The 17,866-nt window shown below is 43.8% G+C and overlaps 2 protein-coding genes across 12 annotated transcripts in view; one reads left to right on the forward strand and one right to left on the reverse strand.

Moving 5' to 3' along the window:
* ZNRF2 (zinc and ring finger 2) overlaps positions 1–13,451 on the forward strand; it is a 56,436-nt gene extending 42,985 nt beyond the window's left edge. The window contains exons 3-5 of one of the 2 annotated variants that reach the window (XM_027451131.3): positions 5,353–5,458; positions 6,922–6,999; positions 8,197–13,451. In XM_027451131.3, the coding sequence (XP_027306932.1) occupies positions 5,353–5,458; positions 6,922–6,979 (164 nt within the window). In that variant the 3' untranslated portion in view covers positions 6,980–6,999; positions 8,197–13,451. Of the gene's footprint in view, positions 1–5,352; positions 5,459–6,921; positions 7,000–8,196 lie in introns of those variants that run through there. The other variant, XR_011806913.1, reaches the window with a different exon arrangement.
* The window catches only part of NOD1 (nucleotide binding oligomerization domain containing 1), a 29,145-nt gene continuing 19,473 nt past the window's right edge, over positions 8,195–17,866 (reverse strand). For 9 of the 10 annotated variants that reach the window (XR_011806769.1, XM_027450095.3, XM_027450096.3 and 6 more), the window contains one exon: positions 8,195–17,342. Coding sequence is in view for 9 of the 10 variants with exons in the window: in XM_027450095.3 (XP_027305896.1) it covers positions 17,270–17,342 (73 nt within the window). In the remaining variant the exon portion in view is untranslated. 10 annotated transcript variants of the gene reach the window in all.

Raw genomic sequence — 17,866 nt, forward strand, 5'->3', positions numbered from 1 at the left:
ATAGGACGAATAGAAATGATGTCTATCACTGCTATTCCTGTTTTCATCTTTATTCGATACGAAGTGAAGATTTTTTCATTACCAGACACACCCGATCCTTATCTGACCCAACAGGAAACATCTAGTTATTTCTGAGAAGTGGCTGCTGAAGGCTGAGACTGTTGCACTAAAATCTAAATGCAGTTCTTAAAATTTGGGCTGCAGCTGAGAAGCGATGAAACTTCTACAGCCGCTTCTCTCTAGGTGTTTGTGACGCAGGTGTCACAAACTAGGCCGTATCCCACTGCAAATATTTTTCTTATGACTTCCTTCGTTTTTTGTGGTGCCTTGGTTCTATGCTTGTGTTTAAGGAGAGGGGAAAGCCAAAGACTATAGGCAGTATTGGTGCAGGAAGCCTTTCGTGATGGGTATTTATTCCTGTACAGATATCTCCATCTTGGACCAGCATTGAGAACATGAGAGGGAAGGGGAGAACAAGGGTAACGTTTAGACTTTCTAACTACCATGTGCTCAGTTTTCTGCTGTTGTAAATGTTGCAAACCACTTAGCTGAGGCTCCAGTAAAAGCACTAGACTAACTAGACCAGACTAATAGTGTGTTAACCACATATACCTACTTGCTGGCTACCAAATGGTTCCCTGTGTAAAGTGTAGGTTCAGCTGGGCTGCTCGTTTTTGTAACTGGATAAGGAAATACTTCGGATCTTCCCAGAAGGCAATATTAGTAGAAGTATAGAATGAATTCTGCAATGTGAATGAACTAATGCCATTTGTGCGAAGAGATGTTGGATTCTAGATGTCTAGAGCTTGATGTAGTGTTTACCTCCATTAAAAAAGCAAAAAAAAAAAAAAAAAAAAGAAAAGAGAAAACAACTGAGTTTCAGTGATCAGTAACAAAAATGAATGAATGTGTAACATATGATAATATGCTGTTTATTGGAGTTTCATCAAGGTTTTTAAACCTCTTAAGGCTCTTATTTTGCCAGTTTTAGTGCTGTTAAGATACTGTTCAGAAGGTGTATTCCAGTTTCAGTCACGTTCATGGTAGGGTGTGCTTTAGTGTTCTCCTCACTGTTAAGCTACCTGTGGTGGCAACTTCCACATAAATTTAAAATTATAAGTGTTTGGAAAAAAAAAGTTGATATTTAAAAAATAAAATCATACTTAGATCAAAGGTCTTTCTAATTTGTGTTCCACTCAATGTTTAGAGAGAAATAACATACTGCAGCTGCAAGGTGCTATCTCCCCAAGTGCAGCCTTCATGATTTGACTAAGGGTTTCCTGAGTCTAGGGCTACCTCTATCTGCATTTCCAAAAGAGAAACAGAAAGCAGTAGCACACATTTAAATGATTTCATGCATGGGGCATGTATTGCATGTGCTTTTGCAGTCCTCAGTTTAAAGACAGGCTATTTCATCATGGGCATTGCCTATAATTTTAACCACAGCTGAGCTGGTGGCTTTGGTAATTTTTAGATGTATTTTTCAAAAGTTCTAGCAAATATTTTTAATCAAATTTATATGCAAAGTTGCCAGGATCGTTGTATTTTAGATTACTGCCTATCTAGCTACAAATGCTCAAGCGGAGTAGAAATTATTTTTCAGTAAAGACAAAAGTAGGATTCTGGAAGGAAAAATTACTGACAACAAAAAGTTAAAATACTTGTACTTTTAAGCAGGGATAGAGGAGAAAGAAGTATTTGAGCAGACTCAGGAGGGAAATACTCTGCTCTTTTGCCAGATTTCATCTTTGACACCAGTCTCGGGCTTGTGAGTGCTTGTTGCAATAGCTGGGAAGGTGGAGGAGTGTTTACCTCCTGTTTGGTGCGAGGCAGATGGATGTGGGGGTGCGGTGAGTGTTTGTGTGTGTATGCATGTGTGGGCGAAATGGAAAAATGTGGCTTCTGCTCATTTCCTCTTCCCACTTCCATTTAGGTAATACACTGATATGAATGTTTTAACCATAACATTGGTGAGATCTCAAACTGTTCTTTTTTTTTTCTCTTTTTTCTCTTTTCTCTTTTTTTCTCCTAAAAAAAAAAAAGGTAAAATGAATAGTATGCATCTGCTGAATCACTGCACTACAAGAAATTATGAAAACAACAAAATTGTTCAGACTGCAGTGGTTCTGTGTGAAATCATGTACACATTTCTCCATAACAGAGGCCTGTATGAAGCAAGCACAGAAGAAAGCCTGACTGGGGCCAGGGCAAACAGCTTATTTTTCCCCTCCTGTTGATCTGAGACTGGTGATCTGAATCACATCAAATTGTGGAAATGGAGTCGGTCTAAAAGTGTGGCATGTCCTTCAACAACTTGGTTTTGGTTTTGTAGAGCAGTTGCATTGGTTTGGGCTCGGTTGGCGGGCAGTGCCACGTTGCACTCGGGCATTCATAACAGTTGGGTATTTTGTGCCAGTTTCTTCAGTACTTACCTTTCCTCTGTCGTGACAGCCTGACAGGATTCACAAGGTGACACAAGAGGAGCAGAATGCTAACTCGGTGGTGTTTGAGAGGAAGAAGACCATTGAAACCTATTAACAAAACCTTTCCCACCTACTCCAGCTGTGACAGAACCCTGCTGGGTTTCTAAAACCACATTCGGCATTCACACCAGCTCCTCTTGGCATGACTGGGACAAGCGTGGTGTGCACCCAACAGCAGCATCCCAGTGAGAAAGTCAGGGCTGAAGCCAGGGAGGGAGGCAAGGTGTTTGCCTGGGACTTGCCCAGTAGGGCCAGGACTGGCAAGACGGAGACTAATGGCAACTGGGGAGAGTACGGGAGGACTGGAGGAAAGAAAAGGAGTCTCAGACACTTAGGCTGGTGGGAGATAAAAATGTTTAAATTGGCATCTTGCCCCGGTGCTAGCCAAAAGGTGCAGAGCCTTGTCAAAATGCTCAGCAGGAGGTCTGACCCACACGTTGTGAAGTCTGGGGAGCGCGTGATAAGCCAGACACGTACAATGGAGAGCGATGTTAAAAGCAGTCCAGAGGAATGTTTTCTTTTATAAATTGTATTATTACTGGACAGCGTTTTAATTTTTGTCATCAAAGCTTGTCTAAATGCTTCCCTCTTGAGAGCGCTGAGGAGAGGAGCCTGAGGATTAATTCACTGGAGGTGTCTTAGTGCCGTTTTGTTTTGGGCACCAAGTGCTGATAAAGTAACTCTGGAAAAAATGATTTTTATTAAGTGAGCTCCATGTATATGGTAAGTGTTTGAATTATTTATGGCACTTCTTCCTGTAACCCGGCTGTAGGAAGAGTAGATGTGCTTATAGGACTTTTGGCAAAGTATTTGAACAAACAGGCAGTCTAAGAGGGTAGTGTCTGAGAGCCTCGGGCAAAGATTAATATCTCTGTACCAGGACAATACTGTCTGTACAGTCTTTGTCTCCTGCTGTCAGATGTTTTCATATCTTTTCATACAAAAAAAATAGTCAAATAGTCGTAGCACCTTCTTCAGGGCAGGTTCTTAGTGCCAGGATTTTCTAATAACAGATGAGTTTTTAAGAGCTTTTGCATTGTTTTAAATTGCTTTTCTTCTTTGGTTCATGAGTGCTTACAACTTCTGATAGAAAAAAAGAAGCAATTTCTTAATGCCTACAGATAATGTTAACGTGTAAAATACATTTTTTTTAATTTTCTTCACCGTGGTATGTGTGTATTATTTTTTGAGGGGGTATTTTTTCTTTAGAACAGTTCACCTCATGTTAGTTATTCTTCACATATCCCCATGAAGATGCCACACACGTGGCATTACACAGTATTTTTAGCATAACCAACAAATATAGCAGAGACCAAAACGAGTACCCTTTTAGAAACCCGAGCACCTGCAAGACAGCGTGCTGCAGTTCCTGGAGAAACAAGGTAGACCTGATTTCATGCGTCTTCATTTCACTTATTCTGGCAGTGATGGCTCTTTAGCTGTGTGCTTCTCATTTTTTGTCTGCTTGGAAAGTCACAGTGACAAATATTGGAGACACCAGAAAGCATACCTTAGAGCTGATGGTTTCTTGGTCATGCCAGGGAATCACAGTCTCCACAAACCATCCCGTTAAGCTCCTTTTGGTTAAAAAGAGGAAACTTTTCCCCAGAAGCTGCAGCAATTCAAACACACGCCCCTTACTTTGCCAAGCGTGCGCCGTTCTGATCTGCCAGGGATTGCCTGGATGCTGCGTGGTCCCCTTTTGGTAACGGTGCACCACGTGAGGTCGCTTCTAACCAAGACTTTTAACCTGCCTCTGGCAAACCAGGCCTTACGTGACCTCCTGCTTTGTGTTGTGCTAAGGCTGCATTGTGCATCCCGCCTTCTGGCTGAGAACAGCGTCCAAGAGAGAAGGTTTTTATTAAAAATATTTTCCCAGAAACTTCTGTTTGAAAGCCAGCTCTCATGCATTCCTAGTAACTTACTTTTTCCTCATTTCTTTTGGGACTTGGTAATGCTGCAAGAAATGAATATCGCCTGGAATTCAGGGTCTTCAGCACCGATCTTTCCCTGATGGAAAGCTTTCATTCCTGTTGCCAGCACTCAGATAATTACACTGAGGAAAAGGTAGATGGGATGTAGTAGAACATGCTGATGTGATGTGAGAAGGAGGGGGTTGAAGGTATGAAATAGGAGTACTGGAGAAGCTGGTAAAAGTTAGAGAAAGCCAGGTATATAGAAGAGAGAAGAATGGGGCAGTAGAAGAAAGCAAATGACAGGCTGTGTTTAGAGGGAGGAATTTAATAAAATCTGTACCCAGTAAATTAGCTTTAGTGTCTAGCCTAGAGAAATGTTATCTTTGAGCTTGGATTTTAACTTCTGTGATGACAACTGAACATGGAGAGGAGGGGACAGCTGAGCAAAACCCACCCAGAATGAATCCTCAGAGCCCCAGAGGCACCAGGTGCCATCTGGACGATGGTACCAACTTCTTCCAGTGTTGGCTCTTTGGGTCAGCAGCACAGCTTGTGCATGCAGCAGCTGTGGGGTTCAGAGCTCAGGTTTCCCAGCTCAGATCAGAGCAATCTGTGTGGATGTGCATCTGCTGAGAGAGTATAAATGCCAAAGGATTACTGGCTGTCGATGATAGCTACCTCTCTTCTCCATGTAGTTGTCTTCCTACAGGACTTCATTTTGAGCTACAGCTGTGTTTAGGCAAGAAACTGAATCATAACCATATTTTAAGCTGTTAAGATGTCTCCCATTACGAATCTTCTGTCACCTGGCATGTGTGAATGAACCTCACCTTGAGAGGGCTTTCTGCAGGATGAGAAGCATCTTCTGTAGCGGTCCTTGATGTTATGAATAGAGAACGCTTTGCTTGTTGTAGCCTGCTTTTTAACTGTTCAATCTTGTGCTCTTTCTTCAGAGGATGTGCTGAGTAAAGATACTGGGGAGTGTGCAATATGCCTGGAAGAGCTGCAGCAAGGAGATACTATAGCACGGCTGCCTTGCCTCTGCATATATCATAAAGGGCAAGTATTCAAGTATTCCTCACGGCGTAGATAGAATCCCAGAAGGTCACGTTTATGGGGTAACTTCACTGAAACCTAATTGCCTTTTACACTTCAAACAAGCAAAAAATGAACAACGACAACCCTAAAGATGAAGGTGGGAGAGAGAGTGCATTTTAAACCTGTTTCATACTTACTGTCACAAATGCCTGTAACTACAGGAAGTAAGATGTCAATGAATGATGTAAGTAAATCAATAGCCTTCAAATCATGAAGGTTGGAAAAGCCCTCCAAGATCACCTGGTCCAACCATCTCCCTACCACCAATGTTACCACTAAACCATGTTCCCAAGCACCACGTCCAACCTTGCCTTGAACACCCCCAGGGATGGTGACTCCACCACCTCCCTGGGCAACCCGTCTCAGTGCCTGGCTGATGGAAGCCCACAAGCCATCATCAGAGCCATGTATGCATTTCAGTAAGAAGCAAGAGGTTGAGGATGGGTATCCATTTCCAGATAGTCCCATGGGACACGTCAGTGACTCGCTGTGATCCCAGACACTTTTCTGCTCCCCATGGTTTTCTGCGGGTTTCAGGCAAGGAAGGGCCTCATCTCTACAGGCACCACCCGACACAAAGCTGGCAGCGGCCCCAGGGAAGGTGCAGCAGGAGGTGTGACACCTCCCACCCAGCTGAAGCTGACCTTCACCCACTTGCCATGGGAACGCACAAACTCCCCACTGCACACAGGGTGGGTTGGCTGCTGGGCCAACACAAACAGCCCAGCAGCATTGCCCTGTCTGTGCCGGGGAGAAGAGAACCAGCCCGGGCTGAGTGTGAATAGTGGGACCCGTTCTGGGGACAGAGGAGTCCTGCCATGAGGTGGGCACCTCACCAGAGACCTCCTAGCCATAGGCATCCTCCACAGAATAAGTCACAAATGCTTGCTCAAATGTTTTGTCAACGCAGTTCTGGACACCAAATTCGTAATTTCAAAAGGAAGCGTCCATTTCCCACAAAATAAATAACTAGATAGATAGATAAAAGAAAGTTGGGTTTCTGGTTAAGTCTGAGCAATCCCAAAGTGATTAAAGAGTTTCTCATTTTAGTTGACAAATTGAAAATGTTCAGGAAATTTGGAGAACTGAAACAAAAAAAAAAAGTTTCGGATGGTTGACTAAATAATTGGTGAAATACTTCCCTAGCAGATTTTAACACTTAAGATATTCAACTATTCAACAGTGTTTAATATCCAAGTACAACTGTGGTTTAGGGTTATCAAGTTTTCAAGGAACGTTTAAATATATTCTTTGTGAATACATAGATTGTGTACATGGATGTGTGTATATACATGTAATTGTGTTAATATAAAATCCTACTATTTGTGTAAATCATGAAATACCTATTAATACGCATTTATTACTGCTAAATGTTACTGGGATATTCACGTCAATTGTTTTCATTTTTGTCTTGCATCCAACAGCTGCATAGATGAATGGTTTGAAGTAAATAGATCTTGCCCTGAGCATCCATCAGATTAAGAGAAGATTCATGTTTTTAGGTAATATTTCTTTTCAGACGTGTACATTTCAACAACAAATATTTTGATTATCTGAAATAACTCTCGATGCTATTTTCTTAATTTGTCAATTTGCTACCGTGTCTCAGAACAGCAACATTAATCAGTAAGCAATGACGTATATTACGATATGTAAAAGGTTTCTGCATCCTTATATGGTGTGGTCTGAAATGGTGTATTTCATTTTTAGTACTGGAAAGTGGCAAGTCGGTGCCAATGAAGTTTTAGCATTAACTTCTAAAGAGTATTTTTTCCATGGAAATGAAACAAGATCAAAATAATACAATCGTTTAATTTTGGATTGTTCCACAAGTACTGGCATTTATTTCTGACAGAAAGCTTTTGGAATCATAAAAGAAAAAAAAAGTTGAAATTAGGTATTTTCAAAACCACTTTCATTTTAATGCATTCCAGAATGTTTTCTTTTTTTTTTTTAAAAAAAAAAAAAAGTTAACATGTTCCCATCCATCCCATCCCAGAGAGGTTCACATTTTTCCAGCTTATGTTTGGTGTTAATCATTTCAGATCTGCAATCAGTGTCAAAGGTTTAAAGGATAGGTTTATTCTTTCAGTTGACTAGTTCTAAATCTTTATCTTGCATTAAACTATTGCCCTCAAGCATTGCAAAACACCAACACTCATCATAATTCTTAAAGGAATGGATATCTGGAATTCTGGTTAGCAAGTTAAGGTTTGTTTTTGTTATTCTGCTAGAGATTTAGGGGGAAAAAAAGTCTGAAAACCTCATTGTTGGCATTTATCTGTTCACTTGTTTCACCTTGCTTCACAAGTCTATGTTGCAGGTCACATTGCAGCGCTATGTTCATTGAAAGGGTAGCAGAGAAAACATGAGGGATCCTGCTACAGGGATGATTACTTTAACCTCAGGGCCTATGTTAGCCGAAATAAATAAATGCATTTCCTGTGTTGTCCCCAACAAATGAATGGTGAAAGAAGCCCACATACTGCTTATGAGCATGTTTGACTCTTCAGATGTTCAGATGTTCATGGATGTTCATGTTAACCCCCTTTTTTTTTTTTTCACAGCAGAGATGGTGATAATTGGGGGTTTTAGGAAAAAGGGGAAGGAAAACACAGTGTTTGTGTTCATGCTGTTTCTGTGTGCTATATATTGAAGTAGCTGAAATGCTGATACTTTGTCTTCTGCTTTTTCAACAGCTGCTTCCACTGATCAGAAAACATCGGAGATCTGCGGTTCCCTTGCTGAACACAGCGTGCCTGGCTTGAGACTTAACTGTTCTTTGTGGCTTAAAGAGGCAAAGATGGACAGCGACATGGAAAAAGCATTGCAGACACCAGTAGTGCTCAGTATACCAAACACTCATGCAAAGGACACACAGGGATTTTGAAAATGCTGCACATTCTGTAACAATCTACTCCCCACAGACGTTATTGACACTCTTTTGTATTGAAGGCCAAAGTTCCTAATTTCAGCCCAACCTCTGGTTCTGTGAAGAAGCGGGTTATTGGACACGTTTCCTGCTGCCTCAAGTGGAAGCCGAGACGTTCGATACGTGCTCTCTGAGACCCTTGCAGGAGGGTGGCCCCATTTTCAAATGGGAACGTTTTCACCTTCTCGTTGGCTGAAGAAGAGTAAATGGCAAATTAAATGTAATCTAACAGTGTGACCTTATTTACTGAATTCACACCCTGTTTTATGTTCTTCACTTTTACAAGAACAGAAAACAAACTTCTCTGCATAGGAATACTATATTTCAAAATTTTGTAACTAAACCTTTGTCACAATGCAGTCCAAAGAGTAAAACTGGGACAGGTAACTAATTTATATTGATCAAACTATAGGGATTGTTGAAATCTGCACATCGTATTGCTATTTAAGTAACTAAAACTTCTCTTTTACTGCTTGTGAGTAAAAACAAAACAAAAAAAAAATGCAGCAAAGCAAAATCTTACAGCTATGCAACTTTTTTTTAAATAGGAAAAAAGAAGAATTACCAATTTTAAGTGCTGCCAGTTATGGTAATTTGTTTAACGGGTATTTTTTTAAAAATGTTTCAGGTAATTATTTTATTGTACTACTCTCATCTCCAGGCTGCCTCCTGAGGTGGAAATGAATAACTACAAATGTGGGCACAGCAAGAATGTTGTTTTTTTAATAGGCATGGGTGAGATAACATCGAGGTGGGAATTGTGTTTAATTTTTAAAACACGTACGTGCAAGTTTTTCTTTGTTTCCTTGTTTGAATGTTTTATCTGATGGCAGGATTTGTAGTACTTTGCATCTAAACCATTGGTCTCTTCATGTGGAGGCTAGCATTTGACAGTGTGGTTTTTTGTTCTTTTTTTTTTTAAAGGCACCTGCATTTGTTTAATTTATTATTATTTTACTGTATTATATTAGAATAACCAGGGCTCCATGAAACACCGGTTGTCTCTGGGGGGTACACCAAGTAAAACTGTGGTTAAGTATTAGTTCCCTTAAGGTATTACAGTTCAAAAAAAAAAAAGACAAAAAAAAAAAAAGACAAAAAACTGGAACAGATATCAGGGCTTAGAAGAGTACTTTTTATATCAAGAATTAATCCTAGTAGTATCTGAGCTTCACAGTACAGGGAAGAGTTTATGAATATTTATTCCTGACAGCAGTTTTAGTGGGTTTCAGTAGCGAAAATAAATTGCACACTTCAAACGTTTTTCTTGTACATACATAATTCTGCTGTTCTTCTTCTGTTTAAATACGTATTTCTCGCTGTTGCTACTGTGATTCATATCAAAAAGGGCAAAGAGCAGGAGCAACTGCTGCTATCCAGGAGAACGAGTGCAGTGCATGTTACTCGGCTCTCCCGTCTCGCTTGCAGAGCAATTCTTTCCTGGATAACAGCTTTCCCTGGATGTTGCACTGTAAAATGCCATTGTTATGCTGCAAATCTAAAGGAGTCCAAACTAGATCATTTCCCTAATTGATGGTGCAGTTTCTACGTTTTTGGGCTTGCATCACTGGTTTCGGCTGAACCTGTAGCTGCGGGGCCCTGCTGTAGTCTCTTTTCCAGCGGGAGCAGAGCCGTTTTGTCACAACTCCCAATCCTGTAGTCACACCACGTGTACAGTAGTTCCTGTACAGATTCCCTTTTAGCCGAGAGTCATTGTGTCGCCTCGTCTTGTCACAGGGGCTGGGGGGTAGGAGGGGTTACAGCACCTGTAGTGCTCAAGCAGCGGTGTTGCCTGCAGGCCCGCTTTTCCAATGTTTTATATCCCTGCTGTTTTCCATGAGGAAAGCTTCCTCGTTCACGTTGATCTGATGTTTGCTGTTGGCTTCACGCCTACGGAAACTCACCTGTAATATGTAGAGCGGGTAGCTTAGCGTGTTGGTGTCCTGTGCTCCAAGGTCATAGGTAGTCTTTGGCCGGGGGATTAAGTAGATAAATATTATAAACCTGTTTACAACTTCAGCTTGGTTTGGGTAGTTCATGTTTCTAGTTCATTCGCTGCTGTTTTGGGCAGCTGGATTTCCTGTGTTTGGATGCAAGGAGGTGGTGCAAAGACCCCGCAGCTCTCGCTGCTGTCCACTCGCGGTCGCGTCGACGCGGGGTGTTGCAGGCAGGAGCCGCAGTTTGAGGAACTGATACGGGGCCAGTCTTAGATGCTGGTTTTGCGTTCTTGGTATTTCTAAATTCCTTCTGAAAGGCTTCGGTAGGTTTTCTTCTCTCCAAACCTGTAATAGAGACTGAGCCAGGAATGACCCTGGAAGCATGGGACCGATGCTTGGGTTTGAAACCGCCTGTGGACATTCCCCTTCGTAAGCTTTCTGCTACCGGCTGCGTTGGCCAGTTGGAGGCAACCATGCTGTAGACGTAGCTGAAATAACAGGCAACACCTTCATATTAAAAACATCCTCACAGCGGTCCCGAGTCCTTGCCCTTCAGAAGGGGAAAACAAACACCGAACAAGTCCTGTGTCTCAGTCAAGGAACCCCACACCTGTCCACGAGAAGCAATAACTTTAAATCACGGTGCGGTATGCTTCTTTGTCTTTAAATACATTGAGATTGCCAATCCTGTGCTGTTCTGGAGTGTTTTCTGTCATCTGGCCTACATTTTCCCCAAGCACATAAGGGTGTGAAATGATTCCCATACTCAGGTCTGCCACAAACATGCTGCTTGCCGCAAGGGGAACGGTAGACTCGACGCTGTTTTGAAACGTGAGGTTTTTCTGAGCTTGTCACGTATCCGTGTTATCTTGAGCAGCAACTTGTGTTTGGAAGCTCCTAGTGGAGGTGGCTGTGATTTGGTTTGTAGGTACCTGCCCTCCGTACAACGCCGAGAGAGCCGTGCTACTGGTGGCACAGGGCTCTCTCTAATAACATTTTCCTTTGGAAGTAGTCAGCTGAGTTTCTTTCGACATGTTTTGTTAGGTGGTGAGTTCAGTGGGAAAAGGAAAAAAAAAATAATATGAAGCACACTGTAAATTCGTGGTATTTTATTTTTGGGAAGAAGAAAGCGTAAGACAGATGGTCTTTTGTAATCAATTTAATTTTCATATTCCAGGGTAAGTGTACTGCAGTAAATTGAAACGGAAAATGTGTAAGTAATGTACAGAGATGTGGGTGGGTACTTGTGACCTTTCTTTTCTCTCCATGCTCCGCCCCCTTCATGATGTAAAGGGGTTTGTATGACTTAAACAATCTCCAAAAGTGGGAAAGATCATTTTTAGTCAGCAATGTGGGTCTTTGTGCTGGTGTTTTTGGACCTGCTGAGGTCCAAAAACATACACTGGGGAATGCAGAAATGCCACCGTGGGATCTTGCAGCTCACTCTGCCAGGGGAAGACTGTCTCAGTTCTCGATGAGTGTTATATTTGCTACTCCACTTTCCACCCCGCCAAGCTTAAAAGCCATTTTAGTGTAAATTTCTTCCCTTCTTCATAGCTGAAGGCGTGCTACGCCGTATCTCCATTGGAAATCCTTTCTTTGGCACCAGCAAAATTAGTGTAAGCTCCTGTGGTTGAAAGAGGAGGGCTCGTTATGGGTTTTGCTACAAACCAGCCAAACATTTCTTTTTTTTTCCCAGCATCATCAGCTTGTACCACTTAACCTTTTGTCACTCAAAATAATCTGTGAGAGAAACAGAGCTGTGTCCAGTGTTTGTTTCCTGAATGTAAAACCAATGCGATGCTTACCCAGTATAAATTGTTTCTAAAATCAAGTTGAGCATCGTTTAGCCAACTGGGGAGGAACAAAACAAAGTCTCAACTCTCTCTGGTTGCGTTTGGTTATCTTCTGAGCACTGCCCAACCCACTGTAAAATGTTCTGGAAAGTAATTCCTTGCTTAAATGCGTCAGAGCTGATGATGGGGCAAACCGTAAAACGACCTCGTTGTACATACAGCGTGTCCAGTTGCTGAAGACTTGCTCAGATAAAGCGTTGCGGGAATAGCCTGCACCTGAAAAGGGTTGGACGTGGCTCTGGCTTTGATCTAATAGGTTGCCAGTGTACAATAACTGGAAGGCAGCAAGCCAGCTAGCTGCCGATCCTTCTGGCAGCTTTTAATCTATTTATGTTTGTTTGAGAGACTTTTGCCCTTGAGTGTGCTTTGGCAAAGATTTTGCAACGATAAGTAGGATTTGCTCGATACTGGCAGAGTTTCAAATGTAAGTAACCCCATGTTGCAAGTACATAATCTGTTGCTGAATCCTGTTCCTCTTGTTTTTCCCTCAAATCTGCCCTGTTCATTGCTAATTTGTTACACGTAACAGTAAAAACACTTCTCCACCTAACTGGTCACGAGCTCCCAGGGTGTGAAATGCTAGCAGGAAGAGCCATCAGAGCACGATTCTGTGATCTTCCTGTACGCATTAAGATGAAGTATTTGTTACTGCACAGCCAGAACTGATATTGCCAAAGTACTCCAACTTTCAAGGAAGAAAGGAGGCAGCTCAGCTGCCGGGGGGGCTGCTTTAAGGAACTGCTTCATTTTAAAAGCTGCGGTGATCCAGCATTCACCTTCTTACTTGACTTGAGAGTCCCCTTCTGGCTCTCCCTTACCCTTTGGCAGGCGTACCTGCTGCTAGAGAGTGCAGGCTGTGTGCCCCCGTCCCTTCGCCTCTCCCCACAGAGCTCACCCTGCCCACAGAGCGCGGTGCTGGCTCCTGGGACGCCACGCGTACGTGCAGTGGTAATGGACAAGACGTCTTCCTTCATTACCCTGAGCAGAAATCGGAATGTAATTTGCGATGTCTCATGTAAAACGTGTTTGTATTTCTTTATTTTTTTTTTTTTAATCGAGCAGTATGATTGCAAGTTGACTTAAGTTGTTCCGAGGTACTCTTTTTTCAATGGTCTGCCAGTACGTAATCATGAATGAAAATATTTTTTTATTGATTTTTTAGGTTGTCTGTTAACATTCCATTCGTGTAAAATATGTACAAATCTATGTAATAAATCTTTTGAAGCACAGTTTTCTTCACAACTTCCAGGTGATTTTGGTCGTGAGGTAGTGGATGAGGCACCACCACGGCGGGGCAGAGCTGCCGTATGTATGTCTGTGCTACAGACCAGACTGGAAAGGGAGGAGGAGAAATATGTAGACCCAGCTAGAAGGGCGGTGGGCTTTTTTTTTCTCCTGATTGCCTTCTGGGAAGCCTGAATTCCTTCACTGCCCGTAATTCATACGTTTTCCTCCTCCGTCTTGGGCACGTGAAATGGCAGCTGCGTTACGGGAGCAGTCGCTAATTAGGCAGCGCCGGGTTTGGCCTCGCCTCAGGAAAATCCGCTGGAAAGGAGTCCGTTTCGGTAGGTGCAGGATTTCGGGTGTGAGACGTGGATCTGTGGAGCCTGTTGGTATCGTGTTCCCCTCACGGCTCTGCGTGTGTGGGGCCTGACGCGGGCAGGGACAGCGCTCGCTTCTGGGCCTGGTGTCCCTTGGAGCAGCAAGGGGAGCAAAACGTGTGGCCAAGGAGCAAAACACGTGGCCAAGGAGCAAGGAGGGAGCAGGGAGGGTCTCCTTCAGCAGCTGGAGCTAAACGGGGATGTTGTTTTCTCTCCCCTGGGGTCCTCAAGGCCTCGTGCTCCTTCCAGGGCTACCCCTGAGGAGCCATGTCTGTGCCTGAGGGGTGCGGGCCGGAGCCCCATGTGCTCCTTCAGCAGCTCTGGTCGTGGATCTGGCCCCGTGTCCAGAAAGGCGAGAGCACGGCAGGACCCTGCTCACACCCAGACAATGGGCAGCCCCAGCAGCAGCCGAGTGGGACAGGGTTTTCCAGGCCTGGCTTAATAAAGCGCCTGTTTTCTGAGGGGGATGAGGTCAGGGAGGCGTGGGGGCTGGGAGGAGGGGTTTGAGATAAATAAATAATTGTATGAAGCCCATCCTCGGTTGTCGCAAGATGACTCAGTCCTCAAGGCGAGAGAAGGGAGGGAGCTGCAGCGTTGGGAGCTGCAGGTGCCTGGTGCCCCTCCGGGCTGAGCCACGCTGTGTACCAGGCTCCTGCCCTGCTTTTCCTTTTCACCCTGGTTATAGATTTCTTTGTTTGAACAGGCGTTTAAATTTTAACCCAGGCATCTGTCTCCTCCCCTCCCTTCCTGGCTGATCCTTTAAGCAGGCTTCAAATGCTAGGAAAAGGAACAAAGTCTCTGTCTGCCCCGGACCAGCTCCATCCCTGACCAGAAAGTCCCACCAAGGGTCTCCTCCCGTGCCCAGGGGGGACCTGGTGGCTTACTGGGAGGAAAGCTCTTCAAAATTCACCCGTGCCAGGATTCACATCTGCTAAATTCAGCATTAAAGAGCCTGGCAGGTATCAGGGGCATGAACACTTCATTTGCGCCAGTCCCCGAGCTCCAGGTCTGCGGCTCATGAGGCTTTCACTGCTGCTTACGTTGTGCCTCCTGTGTGCAGGCTGAAGCCCAGGCCAAGTGTCTGCTTGACACTGTTTCAGCAAGGCCAAAGAACCTGCAGCAGCCTGGTGGGGTTCTTTAAAAAGCTGTTTATTATCACAGCAGACAAGTAGAAAAAACGTAACGCTGCATACAGAGAACGTCTTCGCAAATTACAAGCAAGTCTTAAAAAGGTTACAGCGGTGTCTGTGCTCCGGTAAATGTGGCTTTTGCTGCAGACCACTAAGGTGCTGATCAAAAGCTCTCTGCAAGTAGCCTGGTAAGACTACAAAGAAAGAAATGGAGCCCATGGTACTGTGCCAACAAAGTAGGACACTTGGGCTACCCCCTGAGCAGTTCCACCAGCCCCAGCATCCCAAAGCTGTGACGTGACTTGGGAGCGGGGTGCAGGGAAACCCCTCAGAGCCAGACCCAGCTGGACCCAGACCTGCGGGCCAGCCCAGAAGAGCTCTTGCAATCTGAAATCTTCCCTGACACCAGGGGGTGTGACTGGCACGGGAAACAAGCAAATAATTCAATGACTGGAGCAAACTGGGAGCAACACGGGCAAGTGAGGGCTCTGGGGAAGGCCCTTCTCGCCCCGGTGTCTCCTCCCTTCACAAGGTAAACCACGAACAAGATTTTGACAAGGCGCACGGGTGTCTGATTTGTTGAAGTGGCTGAGAAAGCTTTAAAGGCCTTGTTTTGGCAGATGTTTTTGCAACTGAAATCCAGCTCGTATGTAACTGTGCCCTTTTGCTTCAGTAAACAAATGGCTCAGGTGCGGAAATCATTCACTGGCTTTCCTCTGGCACAGTCTGAAAGCTTCATCTGCCTGTCTCCCTGTAAAAAATCAGTGCTGATACCATGGGCAGGGAGGAAAAGTCACTGAAAAATGATTACTAGGTTGTTATTAATCTTTTTTTTTTTTTTAAATGCTGAATTGTTGAAAAGCTTTATGAGTGTTGTAAAATATGTTAGGGAGCTGGAATGAGCAGACAGAACTGAGGACTGGTAAAGGTGTGTTACCAAGCAGGAAAAGGAGAAAACCTACAGAGAAAGCCTTTTTTTTGGTTAGTCAAGAAGTTTTGTGGCTTATTCAGCAACTGGAGAAGCATTTCTCAAAATTTTAGGGGGGCAGCAGCATGGCAGAAGGAAGGAAGCTGGATCATGCTTCTCCATTTTCCGCTCTTTGTATGCAGCGTAAGGTAGAACTTGAGATTCCCCTTATGAAGAATGCCTAATTTGCACCAAAAATAAATATCAAGCACCCTGCTTCTCTGTAAACTGGTTTCTTTTAAGGCTTTCTGAAGTAACATTCTCTAAACACTAATTATTTTGGAAGGGGGTAGTGTTTTCTTGCTGGTCCTTATCATTGCTACGAGTACCTCACCTTGTGCACTAGTTGAAGCATAGGATAGTAGGTTTCCCAGCAAATCTCGGTGCTTTTTTGTGCTTACACGTTGCTGGGAGAAGGGATTTCCACTTGACGCAATTGGTTTTCAATTGTCCCTTCACCCCCCCGAAGCGAGGCAACTTCATACTGGTGTATTGCCACCAGCACAGTGTCTAGGCCAAGAGCCAAGGCAATGAACAGGCTGCTAATTAATTTTTCACATTTATCTCCAGCCCCTCTCCCCAGAACAAACACTGTGAAAGCAGGAGGTGGCAGTATCTGTGCAGCCCTCAGCAGATCTTACGCAGAAGTGTTTTACTGCCAGTGTTATGATGCTACAGTGATGGTAGGAAGGTTTTCTGCTTCTGTAAAAGAACATGTATTGGTTTCAATATGGAAAAAAAAAAGATTATTGAAGGTAATCTGAATTTCACGTTTATCAAAACACGGTGTCTACGACCACTGTTTTCCAGTGGGAAGATGAAGGCCTCGTTTCTAGGCAGGAGAAAAGGATTCGTGTTGGTAACTTCAGTACCACACAACTATTCCAGCCGGCTTATGTCTCCAGTAAGACCATCGTTTGCAGCTATGAAGCAGATAATACTGTCAGCTTGTGGAGCCTGGGCATCCTGCACCCTTTCTCGTGTACGCGTGCGTATAAATAAGTTAGAGATTATTTACATCAGTGTACAGAATAAATCTGAATTCAGTTACCCAAATCCATCTAGCTGCTCCCAGATTTGGTCTGTTAGCACTTTGTGTTTCATCTTCAAAGCACCACACGGACATGAATTATTTACCAAGGCAACTTCCCACTCACCGAAAGGATTAAGAATAGCGAGCAGGGTAAGGGATGGAGCCGAGGGAAGGCAGCTTGTTCATAAAAACGCAGCTACTCATGCCTCTCTCTCCTGCCACGAGTACTGCTGGTTTATGCCTTTATAAACTCTGCAGTCCAAGTGTAGGAGCAGTCTTTGTAACACGAAGCTCATCACAATGGCAAAGTCCTCACTCAGAAGCAAATGATCCGCTCTTCGTTTTCAAAAGCTTTGGCTTCTTCTTGGCTTATCAGGTTCCCGTTCAAGCTGTTGAAGAGGGAAAATAAAAGGGATGTGAAAGCGAGGCAGTGATTGTGCCCATCCTCTGTTTTTCCAAGGTTTTGGAGCAGAGATCAGAACTCGGCAGTGCCGTGTGCTTCCCAAGGGTGTGCGCGTGGGAGCAGCCTCCAAAGGCTGACTGCATCTTGCTGCTCCCACTGCATGCACAAGGAGCAAGGCGACTTCTTCAGAAAGAAAAACAGAACACCTAAATTCATCTTCACAGCCTTTCGTGTCTTCTGTGACAGCGAAGGAAGAAAACCCGTAAGTACTCAGACATTATTAATCTGAAATGACTTAGGGGAAAATTTTCTAATCTGGCTACACTGATATTTACGCCCCTGAAAATAAGCAGCCTGCTAAGTGCAGCTTTCAGAAACGATGGATACCATTAAGCCACTGAGATTTATGGAAATATCAGGGCTAACAAACACCTCTCAAAATCCAGGCAAAAATCAAAAGACAGACTTTGGTTTGAAAATGCAGAATGACTCAAGCGGGAATTGAGGCCT

The sequence above is a fragment of the Anas platyrhynchos genome, chromosome 2, assembly GCF_047663525.1.
Source record: "Anas platyrhynchos isolate ZD024472 breed Pekin duck chromosome 2, IASCAAS_PekinDuck_T2T, whole genome shotgun sequence".
Lineage (NCBI taxonomy): Eukaryota > Metazoa > Chordata > Aves > Anseriformes > Anatidae > Anas > Anas platyrhynchos.